The 23,755-nt window shown below is 36.0% G+C and overlaps 1 protein-coding gene across 1 annotated transcript in view; it reads left to right on the forward strand.

Annotated features, from left to right (window-relative positions):
- Positions 1 to 23,755, forward strand: part of ATP8A2 (ATPase phospholipid transporting 8A2) — a 727,903-nt gene that overhangs the window by 11,761 nt on the left and 692,387 nt on the right. Inside the window, exon 3 of the mRNA XM_044668968.1 lies at positions 5,043 to 5,107. Coding sequence (XP_044524903.1) covers positions 5,043 to 5,107 — 65 coding nt within the window. The remainder of the gene's footprint in view (positions 1 to 5,042; positions 5,108 to 23,755) is intronic.

Below are 23,755 nucleotides of genomic sequence, written 5' to 3' on the forward strand. Positions count from 1 at the left end.
AGCGAGGTTGGTATTGGCAGCTATTTTAACAGTTGAGGTGAGGGGTGATGAGGACCTGCACTAGAGGGCAGCTGAACAAGCTGAGAGAAGGGGACTGGTTCAAAAGAGCTTCTAAAGGCAGAATTGGTGACTGATTGACATGGGGGTGATGAGGGGAGGCAAATCAATCAACAAGCACTTATTAGTAGGAGTTTAGCACACAAAGACAAAAAAAAATGTGTTTCTGTTCTGAAGGAGTTTTTGTTCTACTGGAGGGAAACATGTACCTACATAAATCTGTGTAAAATAAACATAAAATAAATACAAGATAGTCAGGGAACCAAGATCCTTTTTTGTAGAAGGTAGTTCTTGAGCCGTGTTTTGAAGGAAGTGCTAAGTTCAGTGAGTTGGAGATGAGGGTGGATTGCCTTCCAGGTGTCTGCCATGGCCAGTGGAAAGGCACTGGCTGAGGGTGAAAAACAGAGTAATCAATCTCATATACTTCCCATACCATACCGTACACTATGGGAAGGAGGATAATTATATAATAAGCCTGGGAGATAGGTTGGGGTCAGATTTTGAAGAACTTTAAAAGCTAAACAAAGGAATTTATATTAATCTTAGAGATAAGAAAGAAAAGCTATTGGAGCTGATTGAATAGGCAAGTCCCATGGTCAGTTATGATTTAAGAAAAATGATTGGCTGCTGTAGGAAGAGACTTGAGGCAAGGAGACTATTTAGGAAGCTACCGCTATTGGGTAAGAGGTGGTAAGGGCCTAAACTGAGATGTCGGCTATGTAAATAGAGAGAAAAGGTTGGACATGAGATATTTTATAGGGGTAAAAATGGCAAGATTTGGCAATTGAATGGATATGTAAGGTAGATGGAAATATCAAGGATAATGCTTGAGTTATGAACCTGGAGACTGGAAGAAAGGTGGTACTTTGGACAGGAATAAAAAAAAGTTTGGTGAAGGGTAGGTTATGAATAAAGATAACGAAGTTTGTTTTGCATATGTTGACTTTGAGATATCTATGGGAGCTAATGAAGTCTGAATGCAGGTTGAAGCATATGACTTCACTTTATTTCCTTATGAGTTTTTTTCTTATACAAGTGATATGTGGCTTCTTTCACAACATGAAAAACATTGAAATATGTATTACAGGATAGGGATAGCTCATGTATAACCTATATCTTATTACCTTCTGTCTTGGAGGGAGGGGAGGTAGGAAGAAAGAGAATGTGTATTATAAAATGTCAGAAAATGAATATTAAAAATTGTATCTATATATAATATGGAAAAAATATAATAAAAAAGAAGATGAGTTCAAATCCAACCTCAGACATAAGTTGTGTGAACTTGGGTAACTCACTTGACCTCTTCCTGCTTCATTTATCATTGTATAATTACAGTGGCCTCCTTCCTAGCCACAGGGCTTTAGCATATCTGGCAGTGCATCCTAAGATCTAGAGTTGTGATGATTGTTCTTATTGTTATTTGGACAAGCCTAGCCTTGCATAAACTTTTTTTCTTTTTCATACTGTTTTTTCCAGTTAACTTTGGTTAATTCCCTACTCCCTCCCCTTCTGCTTTTTCCTTTCTCTGTACAGACAGAATCACAGTGACTTCTCTGTGATTTAAACCAAGGCAAGAAATGAGGTAGATAGAGAAAGCACCTTTGGCCAACCATCAGAGTGTGAAAAGGGAGTGGTTGAATAATGCTATGGAAAGATAGGTTGGGATCAGGTTATAAAAGGCTTTAAAACAAAACTGAAAAGTTTCTATTTGATCCTAGAGGCAATTGGGAGCCCTTGGAGTTCATCGAGTAGGGGAGTGGCATGGTCAGAGCTATGCTAAAGGAAAATGACTTGGAGAGCCAAGTGGAAAGAGAGAGTAGAGATATGGAAAGGATGTTGGAGTAGTTCAATGAGATATGACAAAAGCCTGAACCAAAGCGGCAGTTATGTGAGTAGAAATAAAATTTCAAATGTGAGAAGTGTGATAGAGGTAGAAACAGCAATGCATGAAAATAAAACAGGTTTATTTAAAGTAGTAATGGACACCTGCCTAAAGGATCCTCAGTAAAGCAGAGCACAGCCCATTTTCTTTCCTATATATTTTGCTCCCATTCACCATGAAGTTATACACCCACTTGGTGAAAGCCAGGCTTTTCTAGGGTATTGGGGGTCCTGCGGCAAACACAGGTTCAGGACCGCTCTTCTTTCTATGGTGGGTCAGCTTCGATCAAGTGAACTACAGAGACTCTCTGTCTTCATCACCCCAGTGTTGCAACATGTCCTAAGAGTGTAGTGCCCTTGCTCAATGAAAACAGGGTTCGGGCTGTACCTCAATTTCATCTCTCCTAGTTTCTCATCATGTAGTTCCTACCACATTAGTGTGCAGTTTGGCACTTAAGAAATGTTTACGGAATTCTTTCTTGTGCCAAAAAATGGAGTTTTGCACATACTTTATAAAACTTAACTCATTGTAACTTAAAGAAAATCATCACGTTGAAATGAATTAGACTTTTTCTCTAACTTTGTTAGTGACTCTTTGTTGGGCTGCTATATGGTTTCTGTGATGTAGTGGGGAAAAGTGCTGGATTTATACTGCGAAGATTCAGGTTCAGATTTTAGCATGGCCACTTCATGATTGTGAAGCCTTGGGACAATATTTTCATCTCTGAGCCTCAGTTTCCTTCTTGATATGATGTAGCTAATACTTTATATCATTTCCTATTTTAGAGGATTGCTGAGAAGATATGTGTCAAATGTTACAATCATAATAATAAATTGAATATTTCTTGGGGTCCATAACTGGGACCTGGGACTTAAATTTTTTTTTACTAAGTTCATGTATTTCAATATAATTGGTTTCTTGTGTAATCCTATGAATTTTATTTTATGTATTTAACATCTTATTCTAAGAAGGGATCCATAGGATTCACTGGGTTGCCAAAGAGTTCTTTACACTAAAACATTAAGAACCCCTGTTTTATTTTATTTTATTTTTTTAAAATTTTGAATATTTTCCCATAGTTACATATTCATGTTCTTTCCCTCTCCCCTAAACACCCCGAATCCCCCTTAGCCAATGCACAGTTCCACTGAGTTTTACATGTATCATTGATCAAGACCTAATTCCATATTATCGATAGTTGGACTAGAGTTATCGTTTAGTGTCTTCATCTCCAATAATATCCCCATCAGCCCATGTGTTCAAGCAGTTGTTTTTCTTCTGTGTTTCTCCCCCCACTGTTCTTTCTATGAATGTTGCTAGTTTTCTTTTTCCTAAGTCCTTCAGCCTTGTTCTGGATCCTTTCATTGCTGCTAGTAGAGAAGTCTGTTGTGTTCGATTGTAACACAGTGTATCAGTCTCTGTGTACAATGTTCTCCTGGATCTGTTCCTTTCACTCTGCATCAGTTCCTGGAGGTCATTCCAGTTCACATGGAATTCCTCCAGTTCATTATTCCTTTCAGCACAATAGTATTCCATCACCAACAGATACCACAATTTGTTCAGCCATTCCCCAATTGAAGGACATTCCCTCATTTTCCAATTTTTTGCCACCACAAATAGCACAGCTATAAATATTTTTGTGCAAGTTTTTTTCCTTATTATCTCTTTGGGGTATAATTCAAGCAGTGCTATGGCTGGATCAAAAGGTAGATAGTCTTTTATAGCCCTTTGAGCATAGTTCCAAATTGCCATCCAGAATGGTTGGATCAGTTCACAACTCCACCAGCAATGCATTAATGTCCAAATTTCACCACATCCCCTCCAACATTCATTACTCTCCCATGTTGCCATTTTAGCCAATCTGCTAGGTGTGAGGTGATACATCAAAGTTGTTTTGATTTGCATTTTTATAATTATTAGAGATTTAGAACACTTTCTCATGTGCTTATTGATAGTTTTGATTTCTTTATCTGAAAATTGCCTATTCATGTCCCTTGCCCATTTATCAATTGGGGGATAGCTTGATTTTTTTGTACAATTGATTTAGCTCCTTGTATTAGACCTTGTATTAGACTAGTAATTAGACCTTTGTCGGTGTTTTTTGTTATAAAGATTTTTTTTCCCAATTTGTTGCTTCCCTTCTAATTTTGGTAGCATTGGTTTTGTTTGTACAAAACCTTTTTAGTTTAATGTAGTCAAAATTATTTATTTTACATTTTGCGATTTTTTTTCTAACTCTTGCTTGCTTTTAAAATCTTTCCCTTCCCATAGATCTGACAAGTATACTATTCTGTGCTCACCCAATTTACCTATATAGTTTCCTTCTTTATATTCAAGTCATTCACCCATTCTGAGTTTATCTTAGTATAGGGTGTGAGATATTGATCTAAACCTAATCTCTCCCATATTGTTTTCCAAATTTCCCAGCAGTTTTTGTCAAATAGTGGGTTTTTGTCGCAAAAGCTGGGTTCTTTGGGTTTATCAAAGACTATCTTGCTGAAGTTGCTTACCCCTAATTTATTCCACTGATCCTCCCTTCTGTCTCTTTGCCAGTACCATATTGTTTTGATGATTACTGCTTTATAGTACAGTTTAAGTACTGTACTATATGGTATGGTACTGCTAGGCCACCTTCATTCTTATTTTTTTTCATAATTTCCCTTGATATTCTTGGTCTTTTGAAGAACCCCTATTTTAAAGGGACTTTTCTTAACTTTTCAAAATTTTTTGGCCAGGGATGAGGGTGAGGGTTTATGAGAGGTTGAAAAGGTATGAGCTTGGATTAGAGAAGATCTGATTGAGAAATGTGCCTTGGTCTTTTCTTAACAAACTCATATACTGTTAAACTAGAAAATGAGGGTACATGTGATTTATGAAGATTAGAATCCCTGATTGATTTACTTTGTGGAATGATGGACAATTACATTGGATATCTTGGTCACATTTCTTCCCAGATAAAAAACTGTTTTTGCTAAGCAAATAACAAATAGGATGCTATTGTTAGCATAGAATATAACCTTCTCCGATTATTGTGGGGATCATTAGTCCTAATTAGCTCTCTTAATCCTTTTGAAATTCTCCTGCTGTTCTCTTCTGCATATAGCCAGAGCAAAAGCCTGAGCATCATGTCTCAGATGTCCTGCAGTTGGAGAAGATGCTGCTCTATAGGTAATGAATAGTTCACCATACCTACAGCTGTCTTAGTTACATAGGTCTGAGATTCAAGGTTGATGTGAAGAATGAGGGCTGTAACAAGAGCAGTAATTTTTTTTTTAGTAGATGTTTTGTGTGTACTCAATAATTCTCTAATCCCACATAATCCAGAATCTAGGACTGTGGTCCTTTTGCTTAAAGTGGAGCAAGAATTGTGTGGATGTTCAATATAGATTGTGTGGTAATTAGATATATATTTGTGTGGATATTGTGTGGAATACTAATTGAGTAGAAATGTTTAGCAGGTTTCAAATAGTGTGGTTAAGATATCTTAAATAGGCATCTGCTAGCTGGAACAATTAGATGGAACCATAACGATAAATCAGACAGCATTTCAACATATTATATTAAGAGGGCTAGCAGCTTTGTGCCAGAAAGATGTTAATTTTAAGACACTGTCAATTTAAGATGTTATTGTCAGCCCCAACAGTTGTTGAAAAGCTGGAGAGGGTGAGGAAACTGTAATTTTAGTCAGAAACCATTTTACCAACTCAAAACCTTAACATTTATCAACTGTTTCTAGGAAATATTTATTCATAGTACATTTGCAGGTTGCCCTTAGTGACAGTGTACCAATGACAATGTAAAAATAGACATTGAATTTATAGGAGTTTGTGTTTTTCATCTATTTGTAGTGTCATGCTGAATCATAGATGAGTTCATTTATTTTGTCCTTATGGCTTAAAAATGTTGAAAATAATGCTTCAGCTGACATGAGGCCTTTATTAGCCCGTAATCACTGCTTAGAAAATGTGGTGATCTAAGAAATATGGATTGACATGCATTTCTGATGAACTTGGGTAATCAATTGCTGACACTACAACTTCTGAAAGATTTAGGGGTAGGGGAAACTCTTTAAAGCCAGGACCTATCCAACCACATTACTGTTTCAAATTGTGAATTTTTGATCTGTTCCAGACATAGAACAAGGGGTCTCAGATTAATACCAAATAATCAACTGTGGTTTGTGCCAAATCTAGGTGGGAAAAGGTTTTGAGAGGTGTGTTATCATGTATAGGTTGTCAAATTTTTATAACCAGTTTGGTTGTCTTGGAGACTTCATATTTACATTGAGGATCCCCCTTTTTAATTCTTAAAAGGAAACAAAGCCCCAAGAGCTCATCTATAAATGTATATGCTAATTTTTAATACAGGTGGCCTTTTTTTTTCTTGCATAGACTTAATGCATTACCAGTTGATCCAGGGAACTGACTGCTCTTAAGGATGAAATGCTAAATAGTTTACAGATATGCAGGTGGTCCTAAAAGTCTTATGTGGTTAAACTGCTGTTTAAAACTGCACTAAGGCAGTAGATAAACCCTATATAATAATGATGTTATAACTTATATAGCCTTTAAGTGTTAAAGAAAACTTAATTTTATTATCACTCCAGTTCATCTTCATAATGTCTACAAAAGGCAGACCACATATACAAATATAATTCTATGCGGTATTGTTAACACATGGCAAATTAAAGAAGTCCTTTTGCTTATAACAGATTGGTCTAAAATGATTATAGATTACTAGCTGTTTATTTAAAGACTGAAACAAGTCCTCTAAATTATTGTTCTTTCATTTCTCAGCTTTTTGAAATCAGGCTGCTTACCTCAAAATTCTTCTGAAACTGTTTTCTCCAAAATTACTAATGATTTCTTAATTGTCAAATCTGATGGCCTTTTTTGAGTCTCTATCCTTCTCCACTTTGCTGCAGTGTTTGGCACTGTTGAATATCTCCTCCTCTTTTGGAGGCTCTTTTCTTTGTGAAATTGCTTTCTTTTGATTCTTTTCTTACCAATCTGACTTCTTTTCAATTTCCTTTCCTGTTTTATCATGTGCCAACTGTTGTGTGTACCTCAACACTGTCCTGAGTCCTTTTCTGTTTTCTCTGCACTGTCATCAGATTATGGTTTGGTTATCTCTTTACCTCCCAGAATACTATATCCAGCCCTAGTCTTACTTTCTTTGTATCCCACCATGCCTAAAACATACTAAGTCTTAATACATGCCTGTCAGACGATCCCCTAACTAGACTCTCTCAAGCCCTACTCAAGCATCTAAAACTGCTTTTTGAATATTTCAAACTTAACATGTCCAAAACACAGCTCATTCTTTTCCTGCCCAAGCCTACCTGTCTTTATGAACTTATCTATAACTATGTCAGTGATGGCAAACCTTTGAGAGACCAAGTGCTATGCCCCACCCCTCCTCCAGACTGAGTGCCAAGCATACCCCTCCTCCACTCCACTCCCCTTTCCTTTATCCCACACAGGGGAGGGAGGAAGCATTCCCATTGGGCTGCTGGGCAGAGGGGCTGGTGATATGAAAACATATTGTCAGGCATGGTGGAGAAGGTGAGAGGAGCAGCTTCGCCCGAGTCCCACAGGCTTTCTAGTAATGAACTCTGGCAGGGGGCGGCGTGTGTGCCCACAGAGAGTGCTCTGCTTGCCCTCTCTGGCACATGTTCCATAGGTTCATCATTACTGACCTATGTTAAGGGTACCCCAATCCTTTGAGTTGATCAGATTTGTAATCTTGATATTATCTCATACTCCTCATTTTCCCTTATCCCACATTTCCAAATAGTTGCTGATCTTATCACTTTTGCCTCTGCAACATCTCTTGCAAATGTCTCTTTCCCTCTACTCCTATGTTTACCATCTTAGGTCAAGATCTTATCACCTCCTACCTGGACTAGGGCAGTAATTTCCAAATTGGCCTTTCTGCCTCATTTTTCCCCTCTACAATACACCCACACAGCTGGCAAAGTGATTTTCCTTAAGTCCAGAGCTTACCATGTCACTGATGTAGTTAATAAAAGCCAGTGCCGCTCCATTATATCTGGGATCAAATGTAAGCTCCTTTGAATTTTGGAGACCACAACCTGACTTCAACTTTTCTATCCTTCTTCTAGGTTACTGAGGTGTTTTTTTTTGCTGCATCTCACATAAAACACTTGAACTCCTTTTGCTATGTCTTTGTATTGGCTGTCCTCTATGGCAAGAATGTCCTTCCTACTTTTCTCTGCCTCTTGAAATCCCTTTTTTTCCTTGAAAACTTTGCTTGAGTACCACCTTCTTAAGAAGCTTTTCTTGCTTTCTCTCCACCTTCCCACCCCCAAGACTGCCTTTTATTTTGTGTGGCATCCCAGGTATATTCTGATCTTGAAAGTATTATTGATGTATTAATATTGCAACCTATGTGCTCATGTACTGGACTCATCATCATATTATTTCTTTCTTTTTTTTTTTAACCCTTGTACTTCGGTGTATTGTCTCATAGGTGGAAGATTGGTAAGGGTAGGCAATGGGGGTCAAGTGACTTGCCCAGGGTCACACAGCTGGGAAGTGGCTGAGGCCGGGTTTGAACCTAGGACCTCCTGTCTCTAGGCCTGACTCTCACTCCACTGAGCTACCCAGCTGCCCCCATCATATTATTTCTTGATCATTGTATTTAATTGATACTTTATTAATTTTGATGACCCTCCAAACCTACAGTCCAAAGGTCAGGAGGATTCTTGGGCAGGGTATTAGCTGCCACAGGGTCCTAGCTCCTACCTTGACAGATCAGATTCCCTACCAGGTCACATATTTGATTAACGTCCTCCTCTTTGATCTTGTGGTTGTCAGTTGAACCAATGTTAAATAATATGCTATGTCACATATTCATTAGCTACCTCCCATTCCCCATTCCTTGATTCTCCAATAAAAGATTGGGGACACTCTCTCTCTCTTCCACCATCAGAGGAGCACACACACTGGATCCCATGTTTTTGAAGCCTTAGTCTCTGAGTCTTTCTTCCTTTATTGTATTCCTTCTCTGTCCCCTTTACCCATCTGCCCTCAGTTTTTAACTCTTCTTCTCAGATGTCTACCCACAAATATATTAATTTGTGGCTGCAGGTGATCACATTTTGTATGTACCAATTATGTGTATATTGCTTATTTCCACAGAATGCCAGCTGAGCCTTGAGGTCAAAGTCTTTTTCACTTGTCTTTGTTTGGTAACATATGTATTATCAGTGCTTACTAAGTGTTAGTTGAATGAATAATGGCTAAAGTAATGACAATGAGAAAAATAAGACATAGGAACCATATAATATGACTTCTCTTCCTTTTCTTCAAAATCAATGGGAGACAACATAGTTCATTGGAAAGAACATTGTATTTCAAGTCAGTAGACCTGGGCTTGAGGCTTGGCTCTGCCATTTGATATGTGACTTTGAATAAGCCAATTTGCCTGTCTGGGCTTTAATTTCTTTGTCTGTTAAAAATAACAATAATAATTTGTACTAGATCTTGAAGTTCCTTTTCATTTTTAAATACCTAATGATCCTAGTGTCGTGTGTGTGTGTGTGTGTGTGTGTGTGTGTGTGTGTGTGTGTGTGTGTTAATAGAAACTGAACTTTTGGCTTCTATTGAGATGCTTTAAAATATTGGTGGCTGGCTGAAAGCAAACTGTGTGGGCCTTTTTCCCTGAAGTGCTCTTTGGCAGTTTTAACCACACTCTCAGACCTGGGATGGTTGCTGCATATGTCACTCAGAGACTGTCTAACTAATCTTTCTGCTTAAAGTACATTTTTTGAAGGACAATTGTTTTTAACATTTAAAGAGATGCTCACCACTCACTTTGAGTGCTTTTATAGACTGTACAGCATGTTATAAAAGTATAGTCTCCTTATTAATACTATTAAATATTCATTGAATACTAGTATTATGTTTGTCATGATAATAATTTAGCTTATATCAGGAAAGGTCCAATTGAAAGCTGAGATATAGCCTTAGATTTGGTGGTACTAAGTATAAGTCCTAAGACAGAAGAAATGTAAGGGCTCCACAATTGGATTTAAGTGACTTGTCCAAGGTCATATAACTAGGAACTGTCTAAGGCCATATTTGAACCCAAGTCCTCCTGTCGCCAGGCCTAGCTTTCTCTCTACTGAGCTACCTAGCTGCACTGAGGGAAATGTATTTCAACATTTGTTCTTTGGAAACAAAATTGGTTATTGCATTTAAAATCTCATTCTGATAGCTTTGTCTTCATTCATATTATTGTAGTCACTGGATATATTCTTTTGTTCTGTAAAGCAGCATTGCCTTTGATAGCTGAAAGATTATAGCCACTGCCTTCCTTCTTACATATTCTGTTGACTCACAGACTAGGCAAAGACCCTGCCATCGCCCACTAAATTATAATGCAGACACATAGATCTAAGATTAAAACATGGTTTTGAAGGGTAAACTAAATGTACTTTAACAACTCAATTTAATGACACAATTGGAGAATAAGGTGTTTGATTTCACTTGATTTTCCAGGAAATAGAAGTTTAGACTATTTCTGCAATGCAAGTATCTTATGACAATGATGCTCTTTATTTAGGATGTTAGGTACTTTGCTTTGAAACTCCTTCAGAGAGTTCTTCCTTTTTCCATCCCACCTTGTGTTTAAAACCAACAGAGCTGTCCAAAAAGTAGAATGGGCTGTGCATAAAAGATTGTGTTCCCAATCCTTTAAAGTCTTTGAGGAAAGACTGCATGACTCCTTTTAGATGTAGAAGGGCTTCTTATGGAGACTAGACATCATTGGAAATCCCTTTAACTCTGACAGATATTGCAGATATTTAGAAACATAGTAACAAGACCATCAACTATGATTTTGAGATTCCTTTTCAAGTTAGTCACCTCTGACTTTAATGCCACAAAATAAACTAGCCAAATGTTTTCCTTAAATCTTGTAGGTCTACGCAATGACATTTCAAGAAAGTTTCATTGTTCATTCACAAATCACTTAAAGATCAACTATGTGCAGAATATTGTTAGGTGGGAAATGTAAGCACCATGCAACATGTCAAGCACTGAGCCATGCACTTTACAAGTCTTATCTCATTTGATCCTCATAGTAACTCTGGGAGGTCGATGCTGCTATCATTAAACCCATTTTACAATGGAAGAAACTAGAGCAGGTCTGTTAAGTGATTCTTACCTAAGGACAGACAAGAAGTGTTTGAGACTGGATTTGAAATCAGGTCTTCCTGATTCCAGGCTCAGCACATTTTATCCACTGCCATTCCTTGATGTCTCTAGGTAGAGACATAGGTAAGAACAAAGATAACTACAACATACAATAAGTACGTTAGAGTTGCCACAGTGCTTAGTGAGGGGCAAGGGTAGAGAAGAAACTCAAGGGAGTTCAGATGGTCTCTAACGCCCATGGGCACCTGCCACAGGGTCTAGGACAGTAGTTCCCAAACTTTTTTGGCCTTTCAAGAAAAAATATTACTTAGCCCCCTGGAAATTAATTTAAAAAATTTTTAATAGCAATGAATAGGAAAGATAAATGCACCTGTGCCATCACTGCCCTCCTGGATCGCTGCAGCATCCACCAGGGGGTGGTGGCGCCCACTTTGAGAATCTGGTCTAGAACGTCAGAATCAAGGGCATGACTTGAGTATAGCGTGACTTACTCCTGATAAAGTACTCTCTCCCTTACATACATGTATACATACACATTGTGCATGTGTACACTAGACATTTTGTAGACTCAGGATACTGGATTTCAGCAAAGCATAGAACCAAATCACAGAGATTGATGGTTTGCTTGTGAATATGGAGAGAAGTTTCTAGCAAAGTGCCCCAGGACCCTATCTTTGCATCTGTCCTGAGTCGAAATGTGTCAGTGTCTTGGAAGGGGTGATAAATCACATATTTATCTAATTCACAGGTGAATTCCATATGATGTATAGCCAATAAGCAGCAAGACATTCTAAGTGTGAGAAATGGGTAATGCCCCCACTAGCTCCTCCTGAACCTCAGTGGAGATAGCCCAAGAGCCATGGGAATAGCAGAGGCCCACCATTCCACCAAACATCTTTTTAAGCTAGGCCCTATACTCATTATAAAGGGCAAGAACCTGTGAGGAGGTACAGCTTGGCAACTACTTCTGCAGTGATCCAGCCCTCATATTCTCCAGAGAAATATTTACTTAAGAACTAGAAAAGAAAGTTCTTAACCTTAAAGTCGTTAGCATTATCAAATGGTTTAACACCAGAAACCAACTTAATTTTATAAATGGAAATGACCATAAAGAAGATATCATCTGCTTTTGTTGTACCTCTAAGGTCCATTGGGCCTTTCTTCTTACATATGTGAAGAAATATATATTAGAATGTGAGCTTGCTGAGAGCAGGGACTGCCTTGTTTTTCTATTTGTATCTGTAGCATTTAGTGCAGTGCTTTCCATATAGTAAGCATTTAATAATTGTTTTTTAATTCATTATTCCTCTTGGGGGGTAGATTCAGAACTGTTGTTGTTCATTTGTTTTTCAGTTGTATCATACACTCTTTGATCCATCTAGAGCAGAGGTTCCCAAACTTTTTTGGCCTACCGCCCCCTTTCCAGAAAAAATATTACTTAGCGCCCCCTGTCACATACTATCACCACCCCCTTACAGTTATTCATCGCTCCCAAATGCACCTGTGGCCATCACCACCTCCCATGGATTGCTGCAGCACCCACCAGGGGGCGGTGGTGCCCACTTTGGGAATTACTGATCTAGGGTTTACTTGACAGAGATACTAGAATGGCTTGTCATTTCCTTCTCCAGTTCATTTAACAGATGAGGAAACTGAGTCCTACTGGATTAAATGACTTGCCCAGTGTCGCGTAAATATTAAGTGTCTGAGGTCATATTTGAACTCAGGTCTTTTTGACTTCCTTACTCTAACAATCTATAATCTATAGATATATCTGATCTTATATTACAGCCTGGCACTTTGCAAAAACATTTGGCATCATTCCCTTTAAACAACATTGTACTTTTTAGATGGTAAACATTAAAGTTTGAATGAGTCCCTACTTTTTCAGTTTTCAAGCTATTTTCTAATTTAAAATATTTCCTTCCTTTTGGAAAAATGCTTTTTTAGATGTGCAAAAAACTTCCCTAATATTGTTAACTTATCACTTTAATCTTTTAATGAATCTGAGTGTTCTTTTTATTTTTTCAAAACTAATCAATTTTTCCCCCTGGTTTAACTTCTTTTTTTTTTTTTTTAATTTTTTTTTTTTTTAATTTTAAACCCTTAACTTCTGTGTATTGACTTATAGGTGGAAGAGTGGTAAGGGTAGGCAATGGGGGTCAAGTGACTTGCCCAGGGTCACACAGCTGGGAAGTGTCTGAGGCCGGATTTGAACCTAGGACCTCCCGTCTCTAGGCCTGACTCTCAATCCACTGAGCTACCCAGCTGCCCCCCCCTGGTTTAACTTCTATGAAAGTTGTAACAGATATTTATTATGGAAAGACTTACCTTCAGTTCACAAATCAATTTAGAGTTGTGATCCTAGTTAAAAAACCTAAATATGACTGCCATCTTTATGGGTCAATTCTTTTCAACAGATAAGGATTTACCATATTATTAAATTTTGAGAACACTGTCAAGAAGATGAGCTAAAGGTTGCATATATCCTATTATGAACTTTATAAAATTTCTTTTTTTTAAACATTTTTCATTCTGAATTTTATAAAACCAAATGAAACAAGCATTTCCACATACAAAGTAAAAGAAGACAGTACACAAAGGAGATCAAAAATCTATGTGTTTAGCTTACTTTTCTTCATATCTATAAAATAAAGCCCATTCACTAGTGTCCCAGTCCCTCCCTACCCTCCCTGCATCACAGAAGATATTGGTAAGGCAGTCAACATGAACATATAAATTAAGTCTTTCTATTCACTTTCTGGAGGTAACATTCATAGTTTATTTTTCTAGAACTAATTCTGTGGCTGTTTATAACATTCTCCTGTTTCTACTAATTTCACTGTTCATTATCTCATGTTAAAGAATTTCTATGAAGGTTACAAAATTGCTATTTTTTCAAAAGTAATAAAATAATGCTGACTTTTTTTCTATTTTGCTATCTTTAAGCTTTAATGTAATTTCGAGATATTTTATATAGATGTATCTTTTTTCAAAAGGTATTTCAACAAATCCCATTTAAATAAACATCTCAGTCTTTCTTATTTCATGGCCTCCTTATATAAGACCTTACTTTCTGAATATGCCCATGCCCCTTAAAGACCAATGAGTGATTGTCTTATGCTACTCCTCTTCCTACAACAATGCTGCTTGAGTAAGGATAGTAATCATGATAGTAACTTACATGAATATGCTGTTTATAGTATTCCAGGCACTGTTCTAAGCTCTTTAATCCAGCTTTGATACTGCTTAGAGAAGTCAATAATAGGGTCTTTCCTGCTTGGTTCTGCCTTTTCTTTTGGGCATTCTGGTTTCTTTACTGATAGCCACCCATTTTTGACACTACCAGGTGGATGGACTTTGTGCTGTCAAAGTTTTGTTTATTTTGACTCACTAGAGTTCTATTTACTTTGCTATTGGTTTATTATATATATACATATATATATTCATTTATTCATTCATCCATTTATTCATTTATTTATTTAATTATTTATTTGTTTGTTTATTTATTTATTTATTTATCAATGCCTTGTCTTTACATCCAGTATCAAAACCTTGTTTGACACTATAGATAATATTCTGTCCTAGTAGTTTTCCACCAAGATGTCAAAAAGAAGGAGGAGACCTACTCATATGGATTTGATGTTTATTTTCTGTTTTTTAGTTACTAGGATTTCAATTTCATTTTAGAAATATTTTGACTTACCTTGTAATCATTATTTACATTCTCTTGGATTTACTTATTTTGTTCAGTATCAGTTCTTATAAATCTCATGTTTCTTTTCCTTCTTCTCAACATTTTTATTATAATAATATTCCATTACTTTCATACATGATAGTTTTTCCCCCTTTGGTTATTCACTAATTTGCTAGATTCTTACTTGGTTTCCTGCCCTTTACCACCACAAAGAGTAAGGCTCTGAATATTTTGGTCTATATTGGACCTTTGTTTCTATGACTTCCTAGGGATATATACTTAGTGGTGGGATTTCTAAGTAATAGGGTACATTTTAGTCACTTGCATAATTCAAAATTGAAATCTAGAAGGTTTGGATCATTAAACAGTTTCATTAACAGAACATCAGTAAATCTATCTTCCTACAGCTTCTCTATAATTTATCATTTCAGTTTTTTTTATCTTTGTCAATTTTCATCAAATGAAATAAAACCTCAGCATTATTTGATTTGCATTTCTCTTACTGTTTTTAATTTGGAACACATTTCTATGTGGTCAATATTTTGCAAATCTTCATTAGAAAATAGTTTTTATGTTGTATTTATAATATATTTACATATGCTGGGAGTTTGATTCTTACTCAAAGATAAAAAAATCAGTAATTAATTCAAAGGTGATTAAAATACTACAGGGGAAAAACAACATAATATGATCTTATTATTAAATTATTATTGACCATTCCATTTAAGAATATTTCTGCAAGTATGTATTATCTCTCCCTTAACTTCTTCCCTTCTCCCCCAGCAGTTTTTAAGATGTTCATTTGGGAAAGACAGAAAAGACATGTATGGTTCAACAGAATAGATTCCTATTTTGACCAAAATATGCATGTCTTAGTCTGGATTTTAAGTCCAACAACTAGTTTCATCTAATTTTTTTCCATCTTGTTTGCAAAATCTTCTTCTTTTATACTACAATTAGGAGAAATAGCAAGTTCTACTTCCCCTACTTTCTTTCTATACAAGTAAATCCTTTGCACTTTTCCTTCTCTTTCTCTTCTTAAAGCTGAATCTCTGTTTTTTATTCAACTTTTAAAAATTCTCTTTGAAGACATCAAGATTCCGAAGTGCTACTTACCTCCTCTCTTATTAGAATGTTCGCACTACATCATCATATAACTCCTCCCACGTACCCAAGTAAATCTACCTTCCTAGATTCTGCCTTCTTTTTGTTTGTATATCTTAGTACTGGTTTTTTAATCATAACTAAGTGAAAACTGTTTTTTTCCTTTAAAAATTCATTTCCTTCCCTATTAGATCATACATGGATTTTAGCATAAGTTGTTTTTGGTTGTCAACTCATGTCTATTGCCTTTTGGAATTTCGTAATCTGAGATATTTTCTCTTTTATACTAGAAGCTGCCAGTGATTCTTTGTGTGTTCCTGACCAAAATGATTTTCCTAAAGTACATATCTGACAATGCTCCTATTCTCCAACAATATCTTCATTCTAGAGTTCTCTGACCACCCTGGGGCTTTCTTAGAGAAACCTCTTTGCATCCCTTAATGATTCTGAATGCAGTCTTGCAGGCTATAGTGGCCATTGCCATGTTCTAGTCACACTAGGAGGTTGGACTTGCTCGTCTTTGCTGGAGTTGGCTTTGTTGGTGTTCCTTTCCTATCATCCTATGGCTTCTGGTTGATTCTGTATGCAGTCTGGAGTAGAAGTCACTGAAGTTTCTCATTGGATTCCTTGATCATTTATTATTCTGTCTGTTGTGAACTTTAGGGTTTTGCTTGTGTAGACAGGTAGGAATTGAACAGTTCGCTTTCCTGTTCATGCAGCCATCTTGGCTGGAAGATGTGCAGTATTTTCTTAAAGCCTAACCTTCCTTCCCCTCCCCCTTGCATCTTTTTAAATAAGCACATGCTTTTTATTTTGTTATTTATTTCTACCTTTATGTGTACCCATGACTGGATGTTGGATCATCCTTTTATTCTGACAAAACTAGGAATTTCTTTCTGAGGGTGAATTAGAGGGGAGATGTGCCTAGATGTATGTTTTTTGGGAGGGAATCTGATAGGTAGGTTTGGTTACAAACAATATTTTCTTAGGAAGAAAGAAGAGATTTATAAAGCTAAGGATCAGGCCAGTAGTTTGTGGCCATTTGATTAGTCATAGTATGAGGTACTAGTAATAGCTGATGGTCACATAATGTTTAAAAAGTGTTCTATATGTTTACAAAGGTTTCAGTGTTTCATATGTATTCTTAATTTAATTTCTCATTAACCTATCAAGCATGTCAGAAGGATTTATAATCCCCATTTACAAATGAAAAGTATTTTATTGATTTGCCCAGGATTAAATCATTAATAGGTGCTGAATGCAGAATTGATTTTTAGAAAATTTTATTGATATATTTTGTTTTTACCTTAAAAACATTTATAGATTGCTTCCACTTTGCAAGATCTCTTGTAACAAAGTAATAATGCCAAAATTTATAATTCAATGAGCACATCTTAAAGTACATGTAATATTTCATGTCTCTTTCCTTTCTTCACCTTTTGAAATTAATAGAAATCTATTTATTCTTGCCTCCTCACCTCCATTTAAAAAAAAGGAAATATACATTTTAATATAGTCAAGAGCAAAAGCTATAAAGTAATCCTCTGTTATGGTATGGCATTGAATAAGTGAATTAATTTAACTGGTATTTTTCATTTTTATTATATTGGCTCATCCTATCCATGGACAGTCTTTCCCCAATTACTTATGTTTATTTTTCTTTAAAGTTATTTATTGTTGTATTTATATAATTTTCATGTGTTTTTCAGAAATTAAACTTCCAAGTATTTTAAGCATTCTGTAGTAGTTCTAATTGGAATTTCTTTTTTTCTCTTTTTCTGTTGTTTTTATTGTTTTTTTAGCAGTACTGTTGACTTGTATGATTTATTTTTTATCCTTCAAGTCTGATGAAATTATTGTTTAAATTAATTTTAGTTGACTTCTTTAGAATTCTTTTCATATGCCAGAATTGAATTTAATTCAAAATTGAATGGTGAACTAAAATCCAGATCTTTCTTGACTCCAAGTTCAGTCTTTGTTCCATTATGTTCCCTTCATGTTAGTACATAGCTCACTGGAGGAAATATGAAGGACTAGCCTTTTGGATAGGGTGTGGCCTGTCAGCACTGGAAAAACTGACAGTAAACATAATACTGTTCAGAATTTATGGTGAGATAGGTCTGACGTACATGGTTTGGACAGAAAATAATTGGTCTATAATATCAATGCTTGTATTTTCAACTTTTCTTTTCTGAGAAGGATAGGGTAGTTAAGATGTTATGTTTTTTTGAGAAGGATAGATTTAAAAGCTGCATCGACTTTTATTTTTTTTTCTTCTATCAATATCATTTGGATCCAAGTATCCTCTTTGTGTGTGTGAGAAAGGCTTGACTGGTAGGTGAGGAAGAAGCAAGAAGGAACTTCTCAATGAGATTTTCATGACCATTTTGTAGCCCTCTACCTTCCCTAATTTTTTAAAACTACTTCATTGACTGAGAGAATAGACTAATAAATGTCTATAGTGTACTCAAGATGAAAAACATTATTTAAAAGGTTAGAATTATTAAAGAAGCAAGCAAAAGCATGATAGGAGTTGGTGACTAGCTTAGTCAGTGCTGTGCATGGAGAAAAAAATAAAATGGCTCATGGTTTGCTTAGAAAATGGCCCCTGAACCATTGCAAGGGTTGAATTTGAGGAGGAAAGTTACTACCATTAAGTGACTGGTAGCTTAACCAAAATAACTAATTCTGATGTCTTTTAGTAAACCCTTAAGTCTTGGGAAGGGTGCTGCTTCATTTCTGGAACTCCAGAGGAGGAATTTCCTGATGGGGGCAAGTCTCTGTTTATTCCATGGGGTGTGCTGTTGACTTGCAGGGAAGCAGATCATCAAGTATGATGTTGCATGTCCTTTTCCATAGTGTTTTGTGCCCAGTGGCAGATGTTCAGTTTTCTGATAAGGGCTGAGTCTGTGATGATGCAGCCTTTCAGACACAGCCCTGACTTAGCACTTCTGAAATTCCATCCCATCACTCTATAAGCATAACTTGAAAGCCTAGTCATAGCAATAAGCTTGGCAGAAGTTGAGTTGTGATCATTAATGGGTTGGGCATTAGGCAGTAATACCATTAATAGAATACCTAAATAGGTTCTGGTCTTTTCTTCTCCAAAATGAATATTGTATTAATTATTTCATTACTTGGACCTTTCTCTACTGTAATAGAAACATAACTATGGTTTATATGGGAAATATGCTGTATAATTTTTCCATTCAATTCTTTCACAGGTATGATTTTGTGGTTATTTGCTTGTTTTTTATTCTAGGTTCTAATGAAAACTGTTTCAGAATATATGATGTCATGCTACTCAAATTGTAACAAAAATAACTCTGACATGAAGGTCATGTTTTTTCAGTCTGTAAATGAAGGAAAACAGGAGATGACCTTTGTCATGGAATCATAAAATCAAAGTTGTAAGGGCCCTCAGATGTCACCTAGTGCAACCTATACTTTTAGTTACTGTAGTTTATGCTAAAAGCAATAGAATTGCTCATTTTGGCATTTAAATGCATTTAAAAACTGGCTCTAATTTACCTTTCCAGATTAGGTTCTTATTTAAAACTTTTATCTAATCTTCAAGGATTCATCATTACAGCCCAAATGGACTACTTTATTTTTCTCAAATTTCTATTGCTTCAGGGTCTTTGCTTATGACTGGACTTTTCTTTGCCTTCCTAGTTATAGTATTCTCTCCCTTCTCAAATTTTCTCATATTTACTATTATTTACTTATTGTAATCATTAGGAAGTAAACTGAAGTCAGGAGCTATTTTTTCCTTTGTATTCCCAGTACCTGGCACAAAGTAAACACTTAATAAATGTTGATTGAATTAAATATCTGGGTAACATGCTCTCTAACATTCCTGACAAGGGGCTTATTCAATAAAAGAAGCCTAATCTCTTTTTTACTGGACAAATCTTCACATACTTAAAATTTGCTATTATGCTAGTCCTAGATCTTTTTTTTTCTTTCCAGTTTACAATACCTGTCCTTTCAATTCATCCTTGTAAGACATGATCACCTACACCAGCCATTAGACATTGTCTAGCCAATCAGTGGGTGACCTTCCTGAAATATGGTGCCTGGTGCTAAACTAATACTCTAGATGTGGTTTGATCAGGCCAGAGTATATAGAGTAAGACATCACCTCCCTTGTTCTAGATGTTATATTTCTTTAGGAATGCTTAGAAATCTTCTATTTTGTTAAATGCTCATACTTTTCCCTTAAAGTATATAGTCATTTTTGATGGGTAGGTGATTCTTGTGTATAGACCTAGTTCTCTTGCCTTTCTGGATATCATATTCCAAACCTTGTGGTTCTTTAGTGTGAAGGCTGCCTGATCCTGTGTAATCCTGACAAGGGCTTCTTGATATCTGAATTATCTCTTTCTGGCCACTTGTAATATTTTCTCCTTAGCCTGGAAACTCTTGAATTTGGCTATAATATTCCTGGGGGTTGTCTTTTGGGGATTTAATGTAGGGGGTGATCTATGGATTCTTTCAATGTCTATTTTGCCCTCTTATTCAAGAATATCAGGGCAGTTTTTTGAATAATTTCTTGTAATATGATGTCAAGGCTTTTATTTTGTTCTAGGATTTCTGGCAGACCAATAATTCTTATATTGTCTCTCCTGGATCTGTTTTCCAGATCAATTGTATTTTCAATGTGATATTTCATGTTTTCTTCTATTTTTTCATTCTTTTGATTTTGCTTTATTAATTCTTTCTGTCTCATGAAATCATTAACTTTTATTCTAGTCTTTAAAGACTGATTTTCAGCTATCATCTTTTGATTTCCCTTTTTGGTCTGGTCTATTCTGCTTTTCATGGCTTCTAGCAGGTCAATTCTGGTCTCCAATTTGCTTATTACTTCATTTGATTTCTGTGCCTCTTTTTCCATATGGGCAATTTTGTCTTTTAAGCTGTTATTTTCTTTTTGTGTTACTTTCATTTCTTTTTCCCACTTTTCTTCTATCTTTCTTACTTGGTTCTTGAACTCTTTTTTGAGTTCCTTGAGAGCTTTTTTGAGTTCCATTTTTTGGGGAAAGTTTGGATGTGTTTGCTTGTTTGTCACTCTGCTATTGCTTCTGGGTTTTGCTCATGTTCTTCGTAGACATTATTCATGGTCAAGAGCTTTATTTGCTGCTGCTTATTCTTTTTACCACTAGTGGATTGGGGTTCCTGCATGTTGATTGCTTTCTTAGCATCTGTTTTTCAGGTCTTTGCCTTGGTAGTTTAGTATCTTCTCTTCCCAGTGAGAAGTCTGAATGAGGGTGGGTAAATCTGTGATGTTCTTTGTGTAGCACACTTTAAAGCATTTCTGAGGCTGCCTTTCTAACCCCTGCTGCCTCTGCTGTGGCCAATGCCACTTCTGCCCAAGGTCCATGCTCTGCTGCCCAAACTCCACACTTCTCAGCCCTGGGTCTCAAGTCTTGCTGTCAAGGCCTTGTCCTGCCCTCAGGGTAAGTGTGTGGTGCCCTCAACCAGCCCCTGAGAATTTAGAGATTGCCCTGGCCCTCATTCTGACTCTGGAACAGTAGGTGGTATGGTGGAGTGGTGATCAGCTTGCTCTTTGATAAGTGTAGTTTCTCCCCCTTATAGTGTGGGAATCCCCAAAACACTGCCTACCTTTAAGGTTTCATTCAATGGGAGAGCCCCTTTATTCGTCTGATTTTGATTTCTGTCCATTTGAGATGCTTTGTAATGATTGGTTAGAAGGAGTTTCAGAAGGTTCCTGCTACTACGTCACCATCTTAGCTCCTCCTCCTAGATGCTATATTTCTATTAATGCAGACAAATATTTTATCAGTATTTTTTGGTCAATCATTAACCCTTTTTTTGCATGTATGATACTAAATCATGTAAGTTTCTTGAACATGAACTTGCCACAATCTCCCACCCTGTATTGTAAGTCAAAGTGTGGGGATTGGAATTTAAGTGGGATAAATGTAGTCTTATTAAGTTCAAACCATCATTCTAATCTGTTGAAATCAGTCTTCCACTATGACATTGATATGTAACATTTTAACTATTACTCAAAGCTTTTAATCACTTGTAATTTCCATATTTACAACTTTAAAGTAGCATAAATAATATTAATGTGATCAGTAGGCTTTTTACTGGCAGAAGAAAAATCTCAATCTGATACTGTGGATACTGTCACTCATAATTGCCTTTCACCAATTAATTGGGATAGATATTTTGTCTTTATAATATTGTGAGCAAACACATTTCAAGGAAAAAGAAGTTATGAATGGTAATAAAACCTTTTAAAAAAACCCTCCCCTAACAACAAATTCAACAACATATTGTATGTGTGTAAGGAAATGAGCTTCTTGAATTATTTCTGTTGCTTCTTCTACTTGCAGTGCAAAATTGAGAAATTTTAGTTTTCAACTAATTAGTTGCAATGATATTCAGATATATGGACAATTCTCACATGTTATATACAAGTGGAAACATTTGAGGTTTCAAAGAGCCATGGCATTGCAAACCTACATTGAGACAGCCATTTTTTCTGCTTATTGTACCTTCCATTCTTTTATTTTTATTAATATATCCTATAAGGTATAGTTTAAATTTCACCTTCTCTTTTATGAAGTCCTGATCATGCAAATTAAAAGTAATCTCTTTCCTCTGAACCTCTATAGCACTTAATTCTATGAATTATGGTTATTTGTGAACATTTATGTTCCCATAATGAGAGTTCCTTAAGGATAGAAGAAATCTGGTACATTTTTGTTGTTTTCTGTACCTCTGCCTACATCTCCCTCTTACCCCTATCAAGCAGAGTATTTGGCTAGAGGAGGCACTAAAATGATGATAAAATACATAGGGAACTTCCATATCTCCCTATTTCATTTACAGGATAACATTCAGTTTACTTAACCTACCAAATTGGTTGTCAAGTTCCATGTTCAAGCTTATTTTCCATTATTATTCATTGCTCCAATTAGATAGGTATATTCACTACTTCCTGATTTTCAATGGAGTTTGCTCCATCTCTTATTTTTTTTTCTCATGGCTCTTTTTACCACACTTACATTTAACACTATAGGTATAAATGAATACACTTATTCAATATCTACTATATGGTTAATTCCTATGCTAGGCTTAGTCATAGTGGGACAGGGGAGACACAGAGTTAAGAAAAAGTTAACTCAAGTGGTTCCCTTTGGCCCTATGTTTCAAATTTTATTTCCTTGCGATTTCAAGTTTTGTTTGTTCCTGATAAGTCTACAACCATTGTCATGAAAAACCTAGCTTTCCCCCTGCTCCTTATTTTTCATCAATAACTCCAAAGTTTTGTTTCTTTTCCAAGCTCTTATATTTATACTTGAAAAGCATTTAGCAAAGTGCCTGGTGCATAGTAGGCACTATAAAAATGTTAGCTATTATTAATTGTTATTTCCTGACTAACCAATCATCTATTTGAAGACTCATAGTAAAATCCTTTTAATCAATTTTAGGATAATATCCTAGGATATGTGAACTCAGTACCTTGATTTAATTCTACATCTCTTTCCTCCTTTATTAAATGTCAGAACCTGCCCCTGAAGTTTTGCCCCGTCCTTTTCCAGGTGTAGACATCTTGTATGACTTATTTATTCCTGTCCTGTTAGCTTGTATCTAGAAAGCTTGGATTGAATCAGACCTTGTCTCATATAAAAAAGAACATGTTACCTTATTAACTATTGGCAACTTTTCCTGATTTACCTTCTATAAACTTGGATTTAAATTTTTTTTTCCTGTCTTGTATTTAATAATTGTTTACCTATTAAACTGAGACCATCTTGGCAAAATTTCCTTTCTTCTCCCTAGACTTGATTTTTGAAA

This window comes from Gracilinanus agilis, chromosome 3 (genome assembly GCF_016433145.1).
Source record: "Gracilinanus agilis isolate LMUSP501 chromosome 3, AgileGrace, whole genome shotgun sequence".
NCBI lineage: Eukaryota > Metazoa > Chordata > Mammalia > Didelphimorphia > Didelphidae > Gracilinanus > Gracilinanus agilis.